This window comes from Salmo salar, chromosome ssa13 (assembly GCF_905237065.1).
Source record: "Salmo salar chromosome ssa13, Ssal_v3.1, whole genome shotgun sequence".
Classification (NCBI taxonomy): domain Eukaryota; kingdom Metazoa; phylum Chordata; class Actinopteri; order Salmoniformes; family Salmonidae; genus Salmo; species Salmo salar.
The window spans coordinates 110,420,421-110,441,325 of record NC_059454.1 but is presented as its reverse complement, the minus strand read 5'-3'; the positions used below and the strand labels follow the sequence as shown (position 1 = coordinate 110,441,325).

Sequence of the window (20,905 nt, the reverse complement as noted above, 5' to 3'; positions counted from 1 at the left end):
ATGTTTTGTTATTGTTGCAATAACAGACTGTCAGACCTAAAGTGGCAGACAAATAAACAAACAGCCTATAGGACAGGCAAAGCTGTATAATAAAAATACATGAATGACTTTGACACCTACTGTGACTGTCAAAACCACAATAGAAATTAGGAAGTGAATTACTTTACAGAAGTGCACCTATTCAATAACACGATCAATGTCAAACGTGTCAAATCATTGATGGGTAGAGGAGCTGCTGTCCCTGTCACCGGAAAGACGTGTGAATGAATACCAGTCAGAGAATAACCAGAAAGAAACATTATATCAGAAAATATCTCGTTTCCAAGTCAACAGATTCTTCATAAGCAACAGAACGAATGTGAACATGTTTCCAGCCCTAAAACATCACGCGTATTGGTGATAAAACAATGACAACGTAATGTTGGACTAATGTTCGTTCTCAGCAAGCTCGTCTCGTTACATTACAACTATCACTTTGACTAACCGTGAAGCTTGAAAGCCGTACACAATGTTGCCAGTATTACGGCATGCACAGCTGACGACCCGAATCATCATCGATATCGGTTCCTAATACACCGGGTACACTTACTTTTTGAGAGTCCATACCGAGGACCGAAACACAAATATAATCAAATCCAATGCATGCAAAGGCAGGCAGGCGAAGTTCTCTCCAAAAGAGGAAGACGATTACCCCACTGGATGGCGGAGCATAGTGCACGTACATGCGCAGTAGTTTTTTAACCCTCGCCCTCATAAATTAGAGGCAAAACCCCCCTGTCAAAATGTAGACTTGTTGCGCCCTCCACTGGACTAAAGAAGGATGTGTTAGATGTGTTAGTAAACGTTCATAAGACAGTGGTCACGGAGGGCTGGGTTCTGCAGAGGGATTCCACTTCTCAGAGATTTCCCCCCGAAGTCTCGCGGTAACGGGCGGTTGCTGTGGTAACGTCAAAAAGAAGTGTACTGCTAGCTTGCTTGCTACAACAAAAATACAAAACATTTACAGTCAGTCATATTGAGCGGTTTGACACCTATACAAAACACGAGGTAAGTTGGTACACTTATATTATGCATTGTAGTTACCTTGAAATTGTCGAGACAAGAGTCAACGGTTTCATTAGCAAACTAGCTAGCAACATCCAGCTAACATTAGCCTAGCTAGCTAACACGTTACTAGTAACTTTAGTTAACTAACGGTACTACGCTCGGAAATTCACCACGCCTCTGTTTAGTTTAGCTTTGCTAACGTTACTCCAGGCAGTTGCTTGTCGTTGAAAGACGACAGATTTTTCTCCTGCAGGATTTTGTGGAGAGGAGAGAAACCAGTGAAGAGATGGCGAGCCAGAGGCCACCGTCAGGTAGACCGATGAGCCGGGGGTCTCTAGTACCGGGGACTGGGAGACCTCCAACTGCCACCAGACCTCCACCCACAGCCATTAGGGTCGGAACTGGGGTAAAGTTTTCTTGCGGATCCCTGACTAACTATCATCACCATTTACACACCTTCTGTAGCGTATGGACATACAGTACAGTTCCTAATTTTATTTTTAATTTTACCTTTTATTTAACTAGGCAAGTCAGTTAAGAACAAAGTCTACACACCCCATTTTTCTGGCTTAAAATTAAATCTAAAACGGGATTAAAATTGAAAATGTTTCCCTACAGATCTACACATCCTGCACCACATTTTCAAAGTAAAAGAAAAAGTAGAGAATATGTCCTTAAAAATAAATAAACAAAGATATCTTCACACCCCAGAGGTAATACTTGGTGCAAGCACCATTGGCAGAAAATACAGCTGGAAAACACTTTGAATACAATCCTACCAACTCTGGACAACTTCAGTGGCAACATATATCCATTGTTGTTGTCAGATTTTCTCAAGCTTATTGAGAAAATTAGTTGAGAATCATTGATGGACAGCAATATTCAAGCCTTGTTTCTGATTTTCAAACAGATTTATTACTGTGCACTCGGGGCTCCCGAGAGGTGCAGCGGTCTAAGACACTGCATCTCAGTACAAGAGGCATCATTGCAGTACCTGGTTTGAATCCAGGCTGCATCGTATCCGTGATTGGGAGTCCCATAGGGCAGCGCACAATTGGCCCAGCGTCGTACGAGTTTGGCCGGGGCAGGCCGCCATTGTAAATAAGAATTTGTTCTCAACTGACTAGTTTTTTATATATATATATATATATATATTTATTTATTTATTTATTTCTTATTAATAATTTTTTTTAATCGGGAAAATATTCAGACCCCTTGACTTTCCCACATTTTGTTACATTACAGCCGTATTCTAAAAGGGATTAATTAAAACATGTTCCTCATCAAACGACACACAATACCCCATAACGACATCACAATACCCCATAACGACATCACAATACCCCATAACGACATCACAATACCCCATAACGACATCACAATACCCCATAATGACATCACAATAACCCATAATGACATCACAATACCCATATTGACAAAGAGAAAACAGGTTCTTCAAATTGTACATAAGTATTCAGACCCATTGCTATGACACTTGAAATTAAGCTCAGGTGCTTCCTGTTTCCATTGATCATCCTTGAGATGTTTCTACAACTTGATTGGAGTCCACTTGTGGTAAATTCAATAGATTTGACATGATTTGGAAAGGCACACACCTGTCTATATAAGGTTCCACAGTTGATATTGCATGTCAGAGCAAAAACCAAGCCATGAGCTCTGAGACAGGATTGTGTCGAGGCATGATCAGGAGAAGGGTACCAAAAATAATTCTGCAGCATCGAAGGTCCGCAAGAACACAGTGGCCTCCATCATTCTTAAATGGTAGAAGTTTGGAACCACCAAGACTCTTCCTAGAGCTGGCCGCCCAACCAAACTGAGCAATCGGGGGAGAAGGGCCTTGGTCAGGGAGGTGACCAAGAACCCGATGGTCTCTCTGACAGAGTTCCTCTGTGGAGATGGGAGAACCTTACAGAAGGACAATCATATCTGCAGCACTCCACCAAGCAGGCCTTTATGGTAGAGTGGCCAGACGGAAGCCACTCCTCCGTAAAAGGCACACGACAGCCCGCTTGGAGTTTGCCAAAAGGCACCTAAAGGACTCTCAGACCATGAGAAACAAGATTATCTGGTCTGATGAAACCAAGATTGAACTCTTTGGCCTGAATGCCAAGCATCACGTCTGGAGGAAACCTGGCCCCATCCCTACCGTGAAGCATGTTGGTGGCAGCATCGTGGTGGAGGGATGTTATTCAGAGGCAGGGACTGGGAGACTAGTCAGGATCAAGGGAAAGATTCACGGAGCAAAGTACAGAGAGATCCTTGATGAAAACCTGCTCCAGAGCGCTCAGGACCTCAGACTGGGGCGACCCTAAGCACGCAGCCAAGAAAACACAGGAGTTTGTTCTTGAGTGGCCCAGCCAGAGCCTGGACTTGAACCTGATTGAACATCTCTGGAGAGACCTGAAAATAGCTGTGCAGCAATGCTCCCCATCCAACCTGACATAGCTTGAGAGGATCTGCAGAGAAGAATGGGAGAAACTCCCCAAATACAGGTGTGCCAAGCTTGTAGCATCATACCCAAGAAGACTCGAGGCTCTAATCGCTACCAAAGGTGCTTCAACAAAGTACTGAGTAAAGAGTCTGAATAGTTTTAATTTAGTTTACAGCTGTAACTGCTGCCGAAGGTGCTTCCACCAACTATTAACTCGTTTGAAAACATACAGTGGCTTGGGAAAGTATTCACCCCCTTTGTTTTTTTCCCTATTTTGTTGCCTTACAACCTGGAATTAAAATAGATTTTTTGGGGGGGTTTGTATCATTTGATTTACACAACATGCCCACCACTTTGAAGATGCAAAATATTTTTTATTGTGAAACAAACAAGAAATAAGACAAAAAAACTGAAAACTTGAGCGTGCATAACTATTCAACCCCTCAAAGTCAATAACTTGTAGAGCCACCTTTTGCAGCAATTACAGCTGCAAGTCTCTTGGGGTATGTCTCTATAAGCTTGGCAAATCTAGCCACGGGGATTTTAGCCCGTTCTTCAAGGCAAAACTGCTCCAGCTCCTTCGAGTTGTTGGATGGGTTCTGCTGGTGTACAGCAATTTTTAAGACATACCACAGATTCTCAAATGGATTGAGGTCTGGGCTTTGACTAGGCCATTCCAAGACATTTAAACGTTTCCCCTTAAACCACTCGAGTGTTGCTTTAGCAGTATGCTTAGGTTCATTGTCCTGCTGGAAGCTGAACCTTCGTCCCAGTCTCAAATCTCTGGAAGACTGAAACAGGTTTCCCTCAAGAATTTCCCTGTATTTAGCGCCATCCATCATTCCTTCAATTTGGACCAGTTTCCCAGTCCCTGCTGATGAAAAACATCCCCACAGCAATGATGCTGCCGCCACAATACTTCACTGTGTGGACGATGCTCTCGGGTTGATGAGAGGTTTTGGGTTTGTGCCAGACATAGTGTTTTCCTTGATGACCAAAAAGCTCAATTCCATATGTTTGGGGAGTCTCCCACATGCCTTTTGGCGAACACCAAACATGTTTTTTTTTCTGGACACTCTTCCGTAAAGCCCAGCTCTGTGGAGTGTACGGCTTAAAGTGGTCCTATGGACAGATACTCCAATCTCCGCTGTGGAGCTTTGCAGCTCCTTCAGGGTTATCTTTGGTCTCTTTGTTGCCTCTCTGATTAATGCCCTCCTTGCCTGGTCTGTGAGTTTTGGTGGGCGGCCCTCTCTTGGCAGGTTTGTTGTGGTGCCATATTCTTTCCAATTTTTAATAATGGATTTAATGGTGTTTTGTGGGATGTTCAAAGTTTCTGATATGTTTTTATAACCCAACCCTGATCTGTACTTCTCCACAACTTTGTCCCTGACCTGTTTGGAGAGCTCCTTGGTCTTCATGGTGCCGCTTGCTTGGTGGTGCCCCTTGCTTAGTGGTGTTGCAGACTCTGGGGCCTTTCAGAACAGTTGTTGTGTGTGTATATATACTGAGATCATGTGACAGATCATGTGACACTTAGATTGCACACAGGTGGACTTTATTATGTGACTTCTGAAGGTAATTGGTTGCACCAGATCTTATTTAGGGGCTTCATAGCAAAGGGGGGTGAATACATATACACACACCACTTTTACTTTAAAATTATTATTTTTTGTATAATTTTTTTTTAAACAAGTAAAAATGTTTCATTTCACTACACCAATTTGGACTATTTTGTGCATGTCCGTTATATTAAATCCAAATAAAAATCAATTTAAATTACAGGTTGTAATACAACAAAATAGGAAAACTGCCAAGGGGGATGAATACTTTTCCAAGGCGCTGTACGCATTCAAGACATCTTTGTTTAAAAAAAAATATATTTTATTAATTTTGAAAATGTTCTATACTTTTTCCTTCACTTTGAAAATGTGGAGCAGGTTGTGAAGATCAGAAGAAGAAAAAAAGTTATCCTTTTTAGATTTCAATTTAAGGCAGGAAAATGTGACAATTGCAAGGGGTGTGTAGACTTTCACATGGCACTGTAGCAGCGTTCTCCCTAAAGAATGTAAGAGGGGGGCTGCTCCACCTTGTGGACTGGCTGCGCCACTGTTTAAACTTAATCTGTTATCATTTAAAGCCATTTGTTGCTCTAGATTGCAAGGAAATGGCAGTTACAGGTGTTAAAAAAAAATCTAATATCTCTTGAGTCCAAGGGGAATCATGGCCCAACTTCAGGCCTACCCCTCCCCCCGCTGTACTTAGCAGTACCACCTTGTTAAAAAAATCCTGGGAGAACCCTGTGTAGCTATATGCTTAGAGATGATTTAAAGTAGATAGGTAATTCTTACCAAGACATTATTATGTATGCTAGCTATTTAAAATCCTTTATAAATTGTATCTCCTTTCCAGTTCGTTTTAAAGTGGAATCTAAGCAGCATTTGTAGTTGAATAATGTCCTGTGTGTGTAATGTGTAGATTGTTCCGGGTACTGGGCGTCCTGGAACCAGAGGAGGAGCCCTGGGGACCCCTGGTGTTCTCTCTGCTCAAATTAAAGTGGCCGACCGGCCAGTCACCCAGCAGGGCCTGAGCGGCATGAAGACTGGCATGAAGGGTACAGTATTATTATATACCTGTATTATTGACCTGTATTATACACCCGTATTATTCACCTGTATTATACACCTGTATTATTGACCTGTATTATACACCTGTATTATTCACCTGTATTATACACCCGTATTATTGACCTGTATTATACACCCGTATTATACACCCGTATTATACACCTGTATTATTGACCCGTATTATTGACCCGTATTATACACCCGTATTATACACCTGTATTATTGACCCGTATTATACACCCGTATTATTGACCCGTATTATACACCCGTATTATTGACCTGTATTATTGACCTGTATTATTCACCCGTATTATTGACCCGTATTATACACCCGTATTATACACCTGTATTATACACCCGTAGCATTCACCCGTAGCATTCACCTGTATTATACACCCGTATTATTCACCCGTAGCATTCACCCGTAGCATTCACCCGTAGCATTTCACCTGTATTATACACCTGTATTATACACCTGTATTATACACCTGTATTATACACCCGTATTATACACCCGTAGCATTCACCTGTATTATACACCTGTATTATACACCCGTATTATTGACCTGTATTATACACCCGTATTATTGACCTGTATTATTCACCCGTATTATTGACCTGTATTATACACCTGTATTATACACCCGTAGCATTCACCCGTAGCATTCACCTGTATTATACACCCGTATTATTCACCCGTAGCATTCACCTGTATTATACACCTGTATTATACACCCGTATTATACACCTGTGTTATACACCTGGATGGTATACACCGGTAGCATTCACCTGTATTATACACCCGTATTATACACCTGTATTATACACCTGTATTATACACCCGTATTATACACCCGTATTATACACCCGTAGCATTCACCTGTATTATACACCTGTATTATACACCCGTATTATTGACCTGTATTATACACCCGTATTATTGACCTGTATTATTCACCCGTATTATTGACCTGTATTATACACCTGTATTATACACCCGTAGCATTCACCCGTAGCATTCACCTGTATTATACACCCGTATTATTCACCCGTAGCATTCACCTGTATTATACACCTGTATTATACACCCGTATTATACACCTGTATTATACACCTGGATGGTATACACCGGTAGCATTCACCTGTATTATACACCCGTATTATTGACCTGTATTATACACCTGTATTATACACCCGTATTATACACCCATATTATTGACCTGTATTATTGACCTGTATTATTCACCCGTATTATTGACCTGTATTATACACCCGTATTATACACCCGTATTATACACCCGTATTATACACCCATTTTATTGACCTGTATTATTGACCTGTATTATTCACCCGTATTATTGACCCGTATTATACACCCGTAGCATTCACCTGTATTATTCACCCGTATTATTGACCTGTATTATACACCCGTAGCATTCACCTGTATTATACACCCGTATTATACACCTGTATTATACACCCGTATTATACACCCGTAGCATTAACCTGTATTATACACCTGTATTATACACCCGTAGCGTTCACCCGTAGCGTTCACCCGTAGAGTTCACCCGTAGAGTTCACCCGTAGAGTTCACCCGTAGAGTTCACCCGTATTATACACCTGTATTATACACCCGTAGCATTCACCCGTATTATTCACCCGTATTATTGACCTGTATTATACACCCGTATTATACACCCGTAGCATTCACCCGTATTATACACCCGTATTATTCACCCGTATTATACACCCGTATTATACACCCGTATTATACACCTGTATTATACACCCGTAGCATTCACCTGTATTATACACCCATATTATTGACCTGTATTATACACCCGTATTATTCACCCGTAGCATTCACCTGTATTATACACCTGTATTATACACCTGTATTATACACCCGTATTATACACCCGTATTATTCACCCGTATTATACACCCGTATTATACACCCGTATTATTGACCTGTATTATACACCGTAGCAATCACCTGTATTATTGACCTGTATTATACACCTGTATTATTCACCCGTAGCATTCACCTGTATTATACACCCTTATTATACACCCGTATTATACACCTGTATTATACACCCATAGCATTCACCCGTAGCATTCACCTGTATTATACACCCGTATTATTCACCCGTATTATTGACCTGTATTATACACCCGTATTATTCACCCGTAGCATTCACCCGTATTATACACCCGTATTATACACCCGTATTATACACCTGTATTATACACCCATAGCATTCACCTGTATTATTGACCTGTATTATACACCTGTATTATACACCCGTAGCATTCACCCGTAGCATTCACCCGTAGCATTCACCTGTATTATACACCCGTATTATACACCCGTATTATTGACCTGTATTATACACCCGTATTATTCACCCGTAGCATTCACCCGTATTATACACCCGTATTATACACCCGTATTATACACCCGTATTATACACCCGTAGCATTCACCCGTATTATTGACCTGTATTATACACCTGTATTATTCACCCGTAGCATTCACCCGTAGCATTCACCCGTAGCATTCACCCGTAGCATTCACCCGTATTATTGACCTGTATTATACACCTGTAGCATTCACCTGTATTATTGACCTGTATTATTGACCTGTATTATTCACCCGTAGCATTGACCTGTATTATACACCTGTATTATACACCCGTAGCAATCACCTGTATTATTGACCTGTATTATTGACCTGTATTATACACCTCTATTATACACCTGTATTATTCACCCGTATTATACACCCGTATTATACACCCGTATTATACACCCGTAGCATTCACCCGTAGCATACACCCGTATTATACACCCGTATTATACACCCGTATTATACACCTGTATTATACACCCATAGCATTCACCCGTAGCATTCACCTGTATTATACACCCGTATTATTCACCCGTATTATTGACCTGTATTATACACCCGTATTATTCACCCGTAGCATTCACCCGTATTATACACCCGTATTATACACCCGTATTATACACCCGTATTATACACCTGTATTATATACCTGTATTATACACCTGTATTATACACCCATAGCATTCACCTGTATTATACACCCGTATTATTCACCCGTATTATTGACCTGTATTATTCACCCGTAGCATTCACCCGTATTATACACCCGTATTATACACCCGTAGCATTCACCCGTAGCATTCACCCGTAGCATTCACCTGTATTATACACCGTATTATACACCCGTATTATTGACCTGTATTATACACCCGTATTATACACCCGTATTATACACCCGTATTATACACCTGTATTATACACCTGTATTATACACCCATAGCATTCACCTGTATTATAAACCCGTATTATTCACCCGTATTATTGACCTGTATTATACACCCGTAGCATTCACCCGTATTATACACCCTTATTATACACCCGTATTATACACCCGTAGCATTCACCTGTATTATTGACCTGTATTATACACCTGTATTATTCACCCATAGCATTCACCCGTATTATTCACCCGTAGCATTCACCCGTAGCATTCACCCGTATTATTCACCCGTAGCATTCACCCGTAGCATTCACCCGTAGCATTCACATGTATTATACACCCGTATTATTGACCTGTATTATTCACCCCTAGCATTCACCCGTAGCATTCACCCTTATTATACACCCGTATTATACACCTGTATTATACACCCGTAGCATTCACCTGTATTATTCACCTGTATTATTCACCTGTATTATTCACCTGTATTATTCACCCGTAGCATTCACCCGTATTATACACCCGTATTATACACCCGTATTATACACCCGTATTATTCACCCGTATTATTGACCCGTATTATACACCCGTATTATTCACCCGTAGCATTCACCTGTATTATACACCTGTATTATACACCTGTAGCATTCACCTGTATTATACACCCGTATTATACACCTGTATTATACAACCGTATTATACACCTGTATTATACACCTGTATTATACACCTGTATTATACACCCGTATTATACACCCGTATAAAACACCTGTATTATTGACCTGTATTATTCACCCGTATTATTGACCTGTATTATTCACCCGTATTATTGACCTGTATTATTCACCCGTATTATTGACCTGTATTATACACCCGTATTATTGACCTGTATTATTGACCTGTATTATACACCCGTATTATTGACCTGTATTATACACCCGTATTATTGACCTGTATTATACACCCGTATTATTGATCTGTATTATAAACCTGTATTATTGACCTGTATTATTGACCTGTATTATAAACCTGTATTATTCACCCGTTATTTTGACCTGGATTATTCACCCGTATTATTTACCCGTATTATTGACCTGTATTATACACCCGTATTATTGACCTGTATTATAAACCTGTATTATTCACCCGTACTATACACCTGTGTTATACACCCGTATTATACACCTGTATTATACACCTGTTTTATACACCCGTATTATTGACCTGTATTATTCACCCATATTATACACCTGTTTTATACACCCGTATTATTGACCTGTATTATACACCCGTATTATACACCCGTATTATACACCCGTATTATACACCTGTATTATACACCTGTATTATACACCCATAGCATTCACCTGTATTATACACCCGTATTATTCACCCGTATTATTGACCTGTATTATACACCCGTAGCATTCACCCGTATTATACACCTGTATTATTGACCTGTATTATACACCTGTATTATTCACCCGTAGCATTCACCCGTATTATTCACCCGTAGCATTCACCCGTAGCATTCACCCGTAGCATTCACATGTATTATACACCCGTATTATTGACCTGTATTATTCACCCGTAGCATTCACCCGTAGCATTCACCCTTATTATACACCTGTATTATACACCCGTAGCATTCACCTGTATTATACACCCGTATTATACACCCGTATTATTCACCCGTAGCATTCACCCGTAGCATTCACCCGTATTATACACCCGTATTATTCACCCGTATTATACACCTGTATTATACACCCGTATTATTCACCCGTATTATTGACCCGTATTATACACCCGTATAATTCACCCGCAGCATTCACCTGTATTATACACCCGTATTATACACCCGTAGCATTCACCCGTAGCATTCACCCGTATTATACACCCGTATTATACACCCGTATTATACACCTGTATTATACACCTGTATTATACACCTGTATTATACACCCGTATTATACACCCGTATAAAACACCTGTATTATTCACCCGTATTATTGACCTGTATTATTCACCCGTATTATTGACCTGTATTATTCACCCGTATTATTGACCTGTATTATTGACCTGTATTATACACCCGTATTATTGACCTGTATTATACACCCGTATTATTGACCTGTATTATTGACCTGTATTATACACCCGTATTATTGACCTGTATTATACACCCGTATTATTGACCTGTATTATACACCCGTATTATTGACCTGTATTATACACCCGTATTATTGATCTGTATTATAAACCTGTATTATTGACCTGTATTATTCACCCGTATTATTTACCCGTATTATTGACCTGTATTATACACCCGTATTATTGACCTGTATTATAAACCTGTATTATTCACCCGTACTATACACCTGTGTTATACACCCGTATTATACACCTGTATTATTCACCTGTATTATTCACCCATATTATACACCTGTTTTATACACCCGTATTATTGATCTGTATTATTCACCCATATTATACACCTGTTTTATACACCCGTATTATACACCCGTATTATTGACCTGTATTATACACCCGTATTATTGACCTGTATTATACACCCGTATTATTGACCTGTATTATACACCCGTATTATACTCCCGTATTATTGACCTGTATTATACACCTGTATTATACTCCCGTATTATTGACCTGTATTATTGACCTGTATTATTCACCCGTATTATACACCCGTATTATACACCTGTTATTCACCCGTATTATACACCCGTATTATAAGCCTGTTATTCACCCGTATTATACGCCTGTATTATTCACCCGTATTATACACCCGTATTATTGACCTGTATTATACACCCGTATTATTGACCTGTATTATACACCCGTATTATTCACCCGTATCATACACCCGTATTATTCACCCGTATTATAAACCCGTATTGTTGACCTGTATTATACACCCGTATTATACACCCGTATTATTTACCTGTATTATACACCCGTATTATCATCCCGTATTATACACCCGTATTATTGATCTGTATTATACACCCGTATTATACACCCGTATTATTGATCTGTATTATAAACCCGTATTATACACCCGTATTGCACCCCTGTTATATACACTGAGTGTACAAAACATTATATTGTGTTGCACCCCCTTTTGCCCTCAAAACAGCCTCAGTTCCACAGGGACGCTGGCCCATGTTGACTAAAAGATGTTCCCACAGCTGTGTGAAGTTGGCTGGATGTCCTTTGGGTGATGGACCATTCTGGATACACAGGGAACTGTTGAGTGTGGAAAAACCCAGCAACGTTGCAGTTCTTGACACACACAAACCGGTGTCCCTGGCACCTACTACCATACCCCGTTCAAAGGCACTTCAATATTTTGTCTTGCCCGTTCACCCTCTGAATGGCACACATACACAATCCATGTCTCAATTATCTCAAGGCTTAAAAATCCTTCTTTAACCATGTCTCCTCCCCTTCATCTACACTGATTGAAATGGATTTAACAAGTGACATCAATTGGGGATCATAGCTTTCACCTGGATTCAGCTGAACAGTCTGTATGTCATGGAAAGAGCAGGTGTTCTTAATGTTTTGTACGCTCATTGTATTCACCAGCCATATCTTTCCTCGGACATCAGTCCACGATAATGTGTGGCACACTCCCCAAAATATGTTCTTCGCTTCCTCTCTGGTAAAAATATATACCTACAACAGTTTAGGACCTCCATATAAAAACACAACTTAATGTGGTGATTTTGGTGTTAAAGTCTTGTCTTACACACAAATGATTTTCTTGTCTGTCATGACATCTCTCTCTCTCTCACTCTCTCACTCTCTCACTCTCTCACTCACTCACTCACTCACTCACTCACTCACTCACTCACTCACTCACTCACTCACTCACTCACTCACTCAATATCTCACTCTCTCACTCTCTCTCACATTCTCATTTTCCAGGACCTCAGAGGCAGATTCTGGATAAATCCTACTACCTTGGCCTTCTCAGGTAAGGCTGACTAGAACGTAATGAACCAACGTGTCGTATACTGTATCATCATGGTCTTCTATGTGTCTCAACAGGAGTAAGATCAATGAACTGACGACAGAGACCAGCAAACTGCAGAAGGAGATTGACACCTTCAATCAGGAGAACTCTGTTTACCTCTCCTATGAGAAAAGGTAAGGTAATCCGCTTGGAAATACACAATGCACAAATAGGCCTTGTGTTTGTTTTGCTATTGACAACTCAGAGACACCCCTTTTTGGTTCTCATGTTCTCATCATCCGAGGTTTATATGGATGGTCTGTAATGGTCCTGTTGTTTTATCCCCCTGCAGAGCAGAAGGACTTGCTGGTGAACTGAAAGATCTACAGGGACAGCTGGCAGATTACAACATGGTAAAGGGACACACAGGTCTATTGATGAAGACGATATGATGTTGTTATTATTAACTATGAGTTGATGAGGTTATGTGGATTACATTAGGATGTACTAAACACTGCTGTTACCATTTTTTTAAAAAAATTTTATTTCAGCTAGTAGACAAGTTGAACACCAACACTGAGATGGAGGAAGTAATAAATGACTTCAATATGGTGACTACATTTTGAATCATTTAGCAAACTGTTTTATACGTGAATTATCTCCAAGATAGGATACGTTTAGTTCAGTCCTAACCCTGACTGTTTGCCATACTCTGTTTGTCTAGTTGAAAGCACAGAACGACCGAGAGGCTCAAAGTATGGATGTCATATTCACAGAAAGACGAGAGTAAGTACTCAAATATTTATTTAATATGACAAAACCTTAGACGATCTACACCAGGGATCTCTAACCTTTTCTAACATGAGAGCTACTTTAAAAAACAAAATGTAACTCATTTTCTAGCTTTCAAATAGGAACATTCTCCTCTTCTCTTCTCCCCTGCAACTCTTCCCCGGGTCCTTGGTATACAAGAGAAAGTAGTGCACTATGTTGTCAACTCTTCCCCTGGTCCTTAGTGACCTCCACTATGTTTGACCTGTTGGAGACCCCTGACCTCCACTATGTTTGACCTGGAGGAAGGAAGACGTTATCCTACCTCTGGTTTCCACAGGAAGGAGGAGATGATACTACCTCTGGTTTCTATAGGAAGGTAGACGTTATCCTACCTCTGGTTTCTATAGGAAGGTAGACGTTATCCTACCTCTGGTTTCCACAGGAAGGAGGAGATGATACTACCTCTGGTTTCTATAGGAAGGTAGACGTTATCCTACCTCTGGTTTCTAAAGGAAGGAAGACGTTATCCTACCTCTGGTTTCTATAGGAAGGTAGACGTTATCCTACCTCTGGTTTCTATAGGAAGGTAGACGTTATCCTACCTCTGGTTTCTACAGGAAGGTAGACGTTATCCTACCTCTGGTTTCTACAGGAAGGAAGACGTTATCCTACCTCTGGTTTCTATAGGAAGGAAGACGTTATCCTACCTCTGGTTTCTACAGGAAGGTAGACGTTATCCTACCTCTGGTTTCTACAGGAAGGTAGACGTTATCCTACCTCTGGTTTCTATAGGAAGGAAGACGTTATCCTACCTCTGGTTTCTATAGGAAGGTAGACGTTATCCTACCTCTGGTTTCTATAGGAAGGTAGACGTTATCCTACCTCTGGTTTCTATAGGAAGGAAGACGTTATCCTACCTCTGGTTTCTATAGGAAGGAAGATGTTATCCTACCTCTGGTTTCTACAGGAAGGAAAACGTTATCCTACCTCTGGTTTCTATAGGAAGGTAGACGTTATCCTACCTCTGGTTTCTACAGGAAGGTAGACGTTATCCTACCTCTGGTTTCTACAGGAAGGTAGACGTTATCCTACCTCTGGTTTCTATAGGAAGGAAGACGTTATCCTACCTCTGGTTTCTACAGGAAGGTAGACGTTATCCTACCTCTGGTTTCTACAGGAAGGTAGACGTTATCCTACCTCTGGTTTCTATAGGAAGGTAGACGTTATCCTACCTCTGGTTTCTATAGGAAGGTAGACGTTATCCTACCTCTGGTTTCTATAGGAAGGAAGACGTTATCCTACCTCTGGTTTCTACAGGAAGGTAGACGTTATCCTACCTCTGGTTTCTATAGGAAGGAAGACGTTATCCTACCTCTGGTTTCTATAGGAAGGTAGACGTTATCCTACCTCTGGTTTCTATAGGAAGGTAGACGTTATCCTACCTCTGGTTTCTACAGGAAGGTAGACGTTATCCTACCTCTGGTTTCTATAGGAAGGAAGACGTTATCCTACCTCTGGTTTCTACAGGAAGGTAGACGTTATCCTACCTCTGGTTTCTATAGGAAGGAAGACGTTATCCTACCTCTGGTTTCTATAGGAAGGTAGACGTTATCCTACCTCTGGTTTCCACAGGAAGGAGGAGATGATCCGAGCGGTGGAGGAGGAGATGGAGAGGGAGAAGCAGGCCGCTGATGACATCATCAAAAAGATGTCTCCAGAAAAACAGGACCAGTACGCTGCCATGAAGGCCAACAACGACGAGCTGCTACAGGTCAGAGCTGATTCAGGATCAGTTTGGTGTTTTAGATCTTAGTAAATGAGATGCCTTTTAGAAAGTATTCACACCCCTTGACTTGTTCCCCCTTGACTTGTTCCACATTTTGTTGTGTTACAGCCTGAATTTATTCACCCAAAAAATTCTTACCCATATATACACAATACCCCATAGAAATCTTTGCAAATGTATTGAAAATCAAATACAGAAATATATCATTCACCTAAGTATTCATACCCCTGAGTCAATACATGTTAGAATCCCCTTTGTCAGCGATTACAGCTGTAAGTCTTTCTCTCTAAGAGCTTTGCACACCTGTATTGTACAATATTTTCACCTTTTAATCTCAAAAAAGTCAAGCTCTGTCAAGTTGGTTGTTGATCATTGCTAAAGCCATCTTCAAGTTTAGCCATAGATTTTCAAACAGATTTAAGTCAAAACTGTAACTAAGCCACTCAGGAACATTCACTGTCTTCTTGGTAAGCAACTCCAGTGTAGATGTGGCCTTGTGTTTTAGGTTATTGTCCTGCTGAAAGGTGAATTCATCTCCCAGTGTCTGGTGAAAAGCAGACTGAACCAGGTTTTCCTCTAGGATTTTGCCTGTGCTTAGCTCTAGTCCATTTATTTGTATCCTAAAAAACTCCCTAGTCCTTGCCGATGACAAGCATACCCATAACATGATGCAGCCACCACCATGCTTGAAAATATGAAGAGTGGTACTCAGTGATGTGTTGTTTTGGATTTGCCCCAAAAATAATACTTTGTATTAATTTCTTTGTCACATTTGTTTGTTTTATTTTAGTGCCAAACAGGATGCATGTTTGGGAATATTTTTATTCTGTAGTGGCTTCCTTCTTATCACTCTGTCATTTAGGTTAGTATTGTGGAGTAACTACAATGTTGTTGATCCATCCTCAGTTCTCTCCTATCACAGCCATTAAACTCTGTAACTGTTTTAAAGTCACCATTGGCCTCGTGGTGAAATCCCTGAGCGGTTTCCTTCCTCTCCAGCAACTGAGTTAGGAAGGACGCCTGTATCTTTTCAGTGACTGGGTGTATTGATACACCATCCATAGTGTAATTCACCATGCTCAAAGGGATATTCAATGTCTGCTTTTTTTTCTGTAGCTACCCCCATCAGACAGCAGTAGCTCCCCCATCAGACAGCAGTAGCTACCCCCATCAGACAGCAGTAGCTACCCCATCAGACAGCAGTAGCTCCCCCATCAGACAGCAGTAGCTACCCCATCAGACAGCAGTAGCTACCCCATCAGACAGCAGTAGCTACCCCATCAGACAGCAGTAGCTACCCCATCAGACAGCAGTAGCCACCCCAATCAGACAGCAGTAGCCACCCCAATCAGACAGCAGTAGCCACCCCAATCAGACAGCAGTAGCCACCCCAATCAGACAGCAGTAGCCACCCCAATCAGACAGCAGTAGCTACCCCAATCAGACAGCAGTAGCTACCCCAATCAGACAGCAGTAGCTACCCCAATCAGACAGCAGTAGCTACCCCAATCAGACAGCAGTAGCTACCCCAATCAGACAGCAGTAGCTCCCCCTATCAGACAGCAGTAGCTCCCCAATCAGACAGCAGTCCTTGATGCCAAGTGATAACGGTTAGTAAGTAAAGCTGCATGACTCAGCCCCTGCTGGCCGTATAGATAACAGCGACAGACGGCCTCGTGCTAAACAGGTGTCAGTATCAAGGACTGATGTTTTCCTGTGTGTCTTTCTCTCTCTCAGGAGCTGGATGGTCGTCAGGAAGAGCTGGATACCCTCATAACACGGAAGGAGACGTTTGAAGCAGTGAGTGGTAGGGTGCATCCCAAATGGCACCCTATTCCCTTCAAACATTCTTTAATAATCATCCTCCTCACCTCGACCCCCCCCCCCCCATCTCTGACGCTGCTACTGATAGCTATGTTATTGAGGAAAAATGTGCTTTCTATGCCTGTAATATGTGGTTGTCCCACCTAGCTATCTGGAGATGAATGTACTGACTATGACTGGTCCACCTAGCTATCTGGAGATGAATGGACTGACTATGACTGGTCCACCTAGCTATCTGGAGATGAATGGACTGCCTATGACTGGTCCACCTAGCTATCTGGAGATGAATGGACTGACTATGACTGGTCCACCTAGCTATCTGGAGATGAATGGACTGACTATGACTGGTCCACCTAGCTATCTGGAGATGAATGGACTGACTATGACTGGTCCACCTAGCTATCTGGAGATGAATGGACTGACTATGACTGGTCCACCTAGCTATCTGGAGATGAATGGACTGCCTATGACTGGTCCACCTAGCTATCTGGAGATGAATGGACTGACTATGACTGGTCCACCTAGCTATCTGGAGATGAATGGACTGCCTATGACTGGTCCACCTAGCTATCTGGAGATGAATGGACTGACTATGACTGGTCCACCTAGCTATCTGGAGATGAATGGACTGACTATGACTGGTCCACCTAGCTATCTGGAGATGAATGGACTGACTATGACTGGTCCACCTAGCTATCTGGAGATGAATGGACTGACTATGACTGGTCCACCTAGCTATCTGGAGATGACTGTAAGTCGCTCTGGATAAGAGCGTTTGCCCATCACCCTCTGAATGGCACACGTACACAATCCATGTCTCAAGGCTTAAAAATCCTTCTTCCCCTTCATCTACACTGATTGAAGTGGATTTAACAAGTGACATCAATAAGGGATCATAGCTTTCACCTGGATTCACCTGGTCAGTCTATGTCATGGAAAGAGCAGGTGTTTTGTAAACTCAGTGTTTAAAGGGGATTTGGTGCTGTTTGGGACACAGAGAGGGTGTACTCTGATGTCACAGCCACAAGACACTCCTCTCTGTGTGTGTTTATTACCACAGCACACACAAACTGTCAGGGCGACGTTCATTTGAAACAGGTCACTGCTGTGTGTCTTCATGGGCTGAATCAACAAGCTCGCTCACTCGTGGGCTGAATCAACAAGCTCGCTCACTCATGGGCTGAATCAACAAGCTCGCTCACTCATGGGCTGAATCAACAAGCTCGCTCACTCATGGGCTGAATCAACAAGCTCATTCACTCATGGGCTGAATCAACATGAATCAACAAGCTCATTCACTCATGGGCTGAATCAACAAGCTCATTCACTCATGGGCTGAATCAACAAGCTCATTCACTCATGGGCTGAATCAACAAGCTCATTCACTCATGGGCTGAATCAACATGAATCAACAAGCTCATTCACTCATGGGCTGAATCAACAAGCTCATTCACTCATGGGCTGAATCAACATGAATCAACAAGCTCGCTCACTCGTGGGCTGAATCAACAAGCTCGCTCACTTGTGGGCTGAATCAACAAGCTCATTCACTCATCGGCTGAATCATATCCATTATATTGACCAATGATCAAAACAAGGTTTGAAGAGCATGTTTTAATGGTTATAGATTGGGTACTGTATCTAATAATCATGTTCATACATTTCCTGAAAACCACAACATTTTTATTTTAGTCAGACAAAACTTTTAGTCTATTGTCATCGTGGTCGTATTAAACCAGGGTAGATGTCACTGGTCCCATAGAGGGAGTCAGAGCCGTCCACTAAACAGGTAGTTAGGCCCGTCCATCCACACTGACTCCATCCCTTCTGTCCCCTCTGTCCTGTGTGATGTCCTGTAGGAGCTGTATCACTCCCAGGTGAAACAGGAAGCCGTGTTACTACATGAGAAGCTTCAGGAGCTGGAGCTGAAGAGGGATGCCATGGTGGCAGAGGACAAGAGCATGGGATCGCCCCAGGAGGAGAGGGACAGGCTGTTTAAACAGGTGAGGAGAGGGTGAGGAGAGGGACTGGCTGTTTAAACAGGTGAGGAGAGGGTGAGGAGAGGGACTGGCTGTTTAAACAGGTGAGGAGAGGGTGAGGAGAGGGACAGGCTGTTTTAACAGGTGAGGAGAGGGACAGGCTGTTTAAACGGGTGAGGAGAGTGACAGGCTGTTTAAACGGGTGAGGAGAGGGTGAGGACAGGGACTGGCTGTTTAAACAGGTGAGGAGAGGGACAGGCTGTTTAAACGGGTGAGGAGAGGGTGAGGAGAGGGACTGGCTGTTTAAACAGGTGAGGAGAGGGACAGGCTGTTTAAACAGGTGAGGAGAGGGTGAGGAGAGGGACAGGCTGTTTAAACAGGTGAGGAGAGGGACAGGCTGTTTAAACAGGTGAGGAGAGGGACAGGCTGTTTAAACAGGTGAGGAGAGGGTGAGGAGAGGGACTGGCTGTTTAAACGGGTGAGGAGAGGGTGAGGAGAGGGACTGGCTGTTTAAACGGGTGAGGAGAGGGTGAGGAGAGGGACAGGCTGTTTAAACGGTTGAGGAGAGGGACAGGCTGTTTAAACGGTTGAGGAGAGGGACAGGCTGTTTAAACAGATGGGCAGACAGTCACCACAACCTTAAATGGTTTCATACATTTGTCTCGGTCTTTAACCTGTTGGGTCTAGGGGGCAGCATTTGCACGTCTGGATAAAAAAAATGTACCCGATTTAATCTGGTTACTAATCCTACCCAGTAACTAGAATATGCATATACTTATTATATATGGATAGAAAACACTCTAAAGTTTCCAAAACTGTTTGAATGGTGTCTGTGAGTATAACAGAACTCATTTGGCAGGCAAAACCCTGAGACATTTTCTGACAGGAAGTGGATACCTGATGTGTTGTATTGACTTTAAACCTATCCCATTGAAAAACACAGGGGTTTAGGAATATTTTGGCACTTCCTATTGCTTCCACTAGATGTCACCAGCCTTTACAAAGTGTTTTGAGTCTTCTGGAGGGAGATCTGACCGAACAAGAGCCATGGAACGGTGATGTCCCATTAGACACCTGGCGCTACTTCATGTTGGGTACCCTCGTTCCAATACGTTATAAAAGGCTATGCATTCGTCCACCTTGA

The 20,905-nt window shown here is 42.0% G+C and overlaps 2 protein-coding genes across 7 annotated transcripts in view; one reads left to right on the top strand and one right to left on the bottom strand.

The window, feature by feature from the left end:
* Window positions 1-1,239, bottom strand: part of LOC106568556 (FSD1-like protein) — a 125,836-nt gene extending 124,597 nt beyond the window's left edge. Inside the window, exon 1 of one of the 5 annotated variants that reach the window (XM_045692678.1) lies at window positions 1,084-1,239. Coding sequence is in view for 4 of the 5 variants with exons in the window: in XM_045692675.1 (XP_045548631.1) it covers window positions 590-754 (165 nt within the window). In the remaining variant the exon portion in view is untranslated. Of the gene's footprint in view, window positions 1-589; window positions 829-1,083 lie in introns of those variants that run through there. The other 4 variants (XM_045692675.1, XM_045692674.1, XM_045692677.1 and 1 more) reach the window with 4 other exon arrangements.
* The window catches only part of ift74 (intraflagellar transport 74), a 55,138-nt gene continuing 35,108 nt past the window's right edge, over window positions 876-20,905 (top strand). Inside the window, exons 1-11 of one of the 2 annotated variants that reach the window (XM_014138992.2) lie at window positions 876-1,047; window positions 1,301-1,453; window positions 5,975-6,110; window positions 13,371-13,419; window positions 13,494-13,592; window positions 13,751-13,811; window positions 13,950-14,009; window positions 14,123-14,184; window positions 15,805-15,943; window positions 17,696-17,758; window positions 19,642-19,785. In XM_014138992.2, coding sequence (XP_013994467.1) covers window positions 1,334-1,453; window positions 5,975-6,110; window positions 13,371-13,419; window positions 13,494-13,592; window positions 13,751-13,811; window positions 13,950-14,009; window positions 14,123-14,184; window positions 15,805-15,943; window positions 17,696-17,758; window positions 19,642-19,785 — 933 coding nt within the window. In that variant the 5' untranslated portion in view covers window positions 876-1,047; window positions 1,301-1,333. Of the gene's footprint in view, window positions 1,048-1,285; window positions 1,454-5,974; window positions 6,111-13,370; window positions 13,420-13,493; window positions 13,593-13,750; window positions 13,812-13,949; window positions 14,010-14,122; window positions 14,185-15,804; window positions 15,944-17,695; window positions 17,759-19,641; window positions 19,786-20,905 lie in introns of both variants that reach the window. The other variant, XM_014138993.2, reaches the window with a different exon arrangement.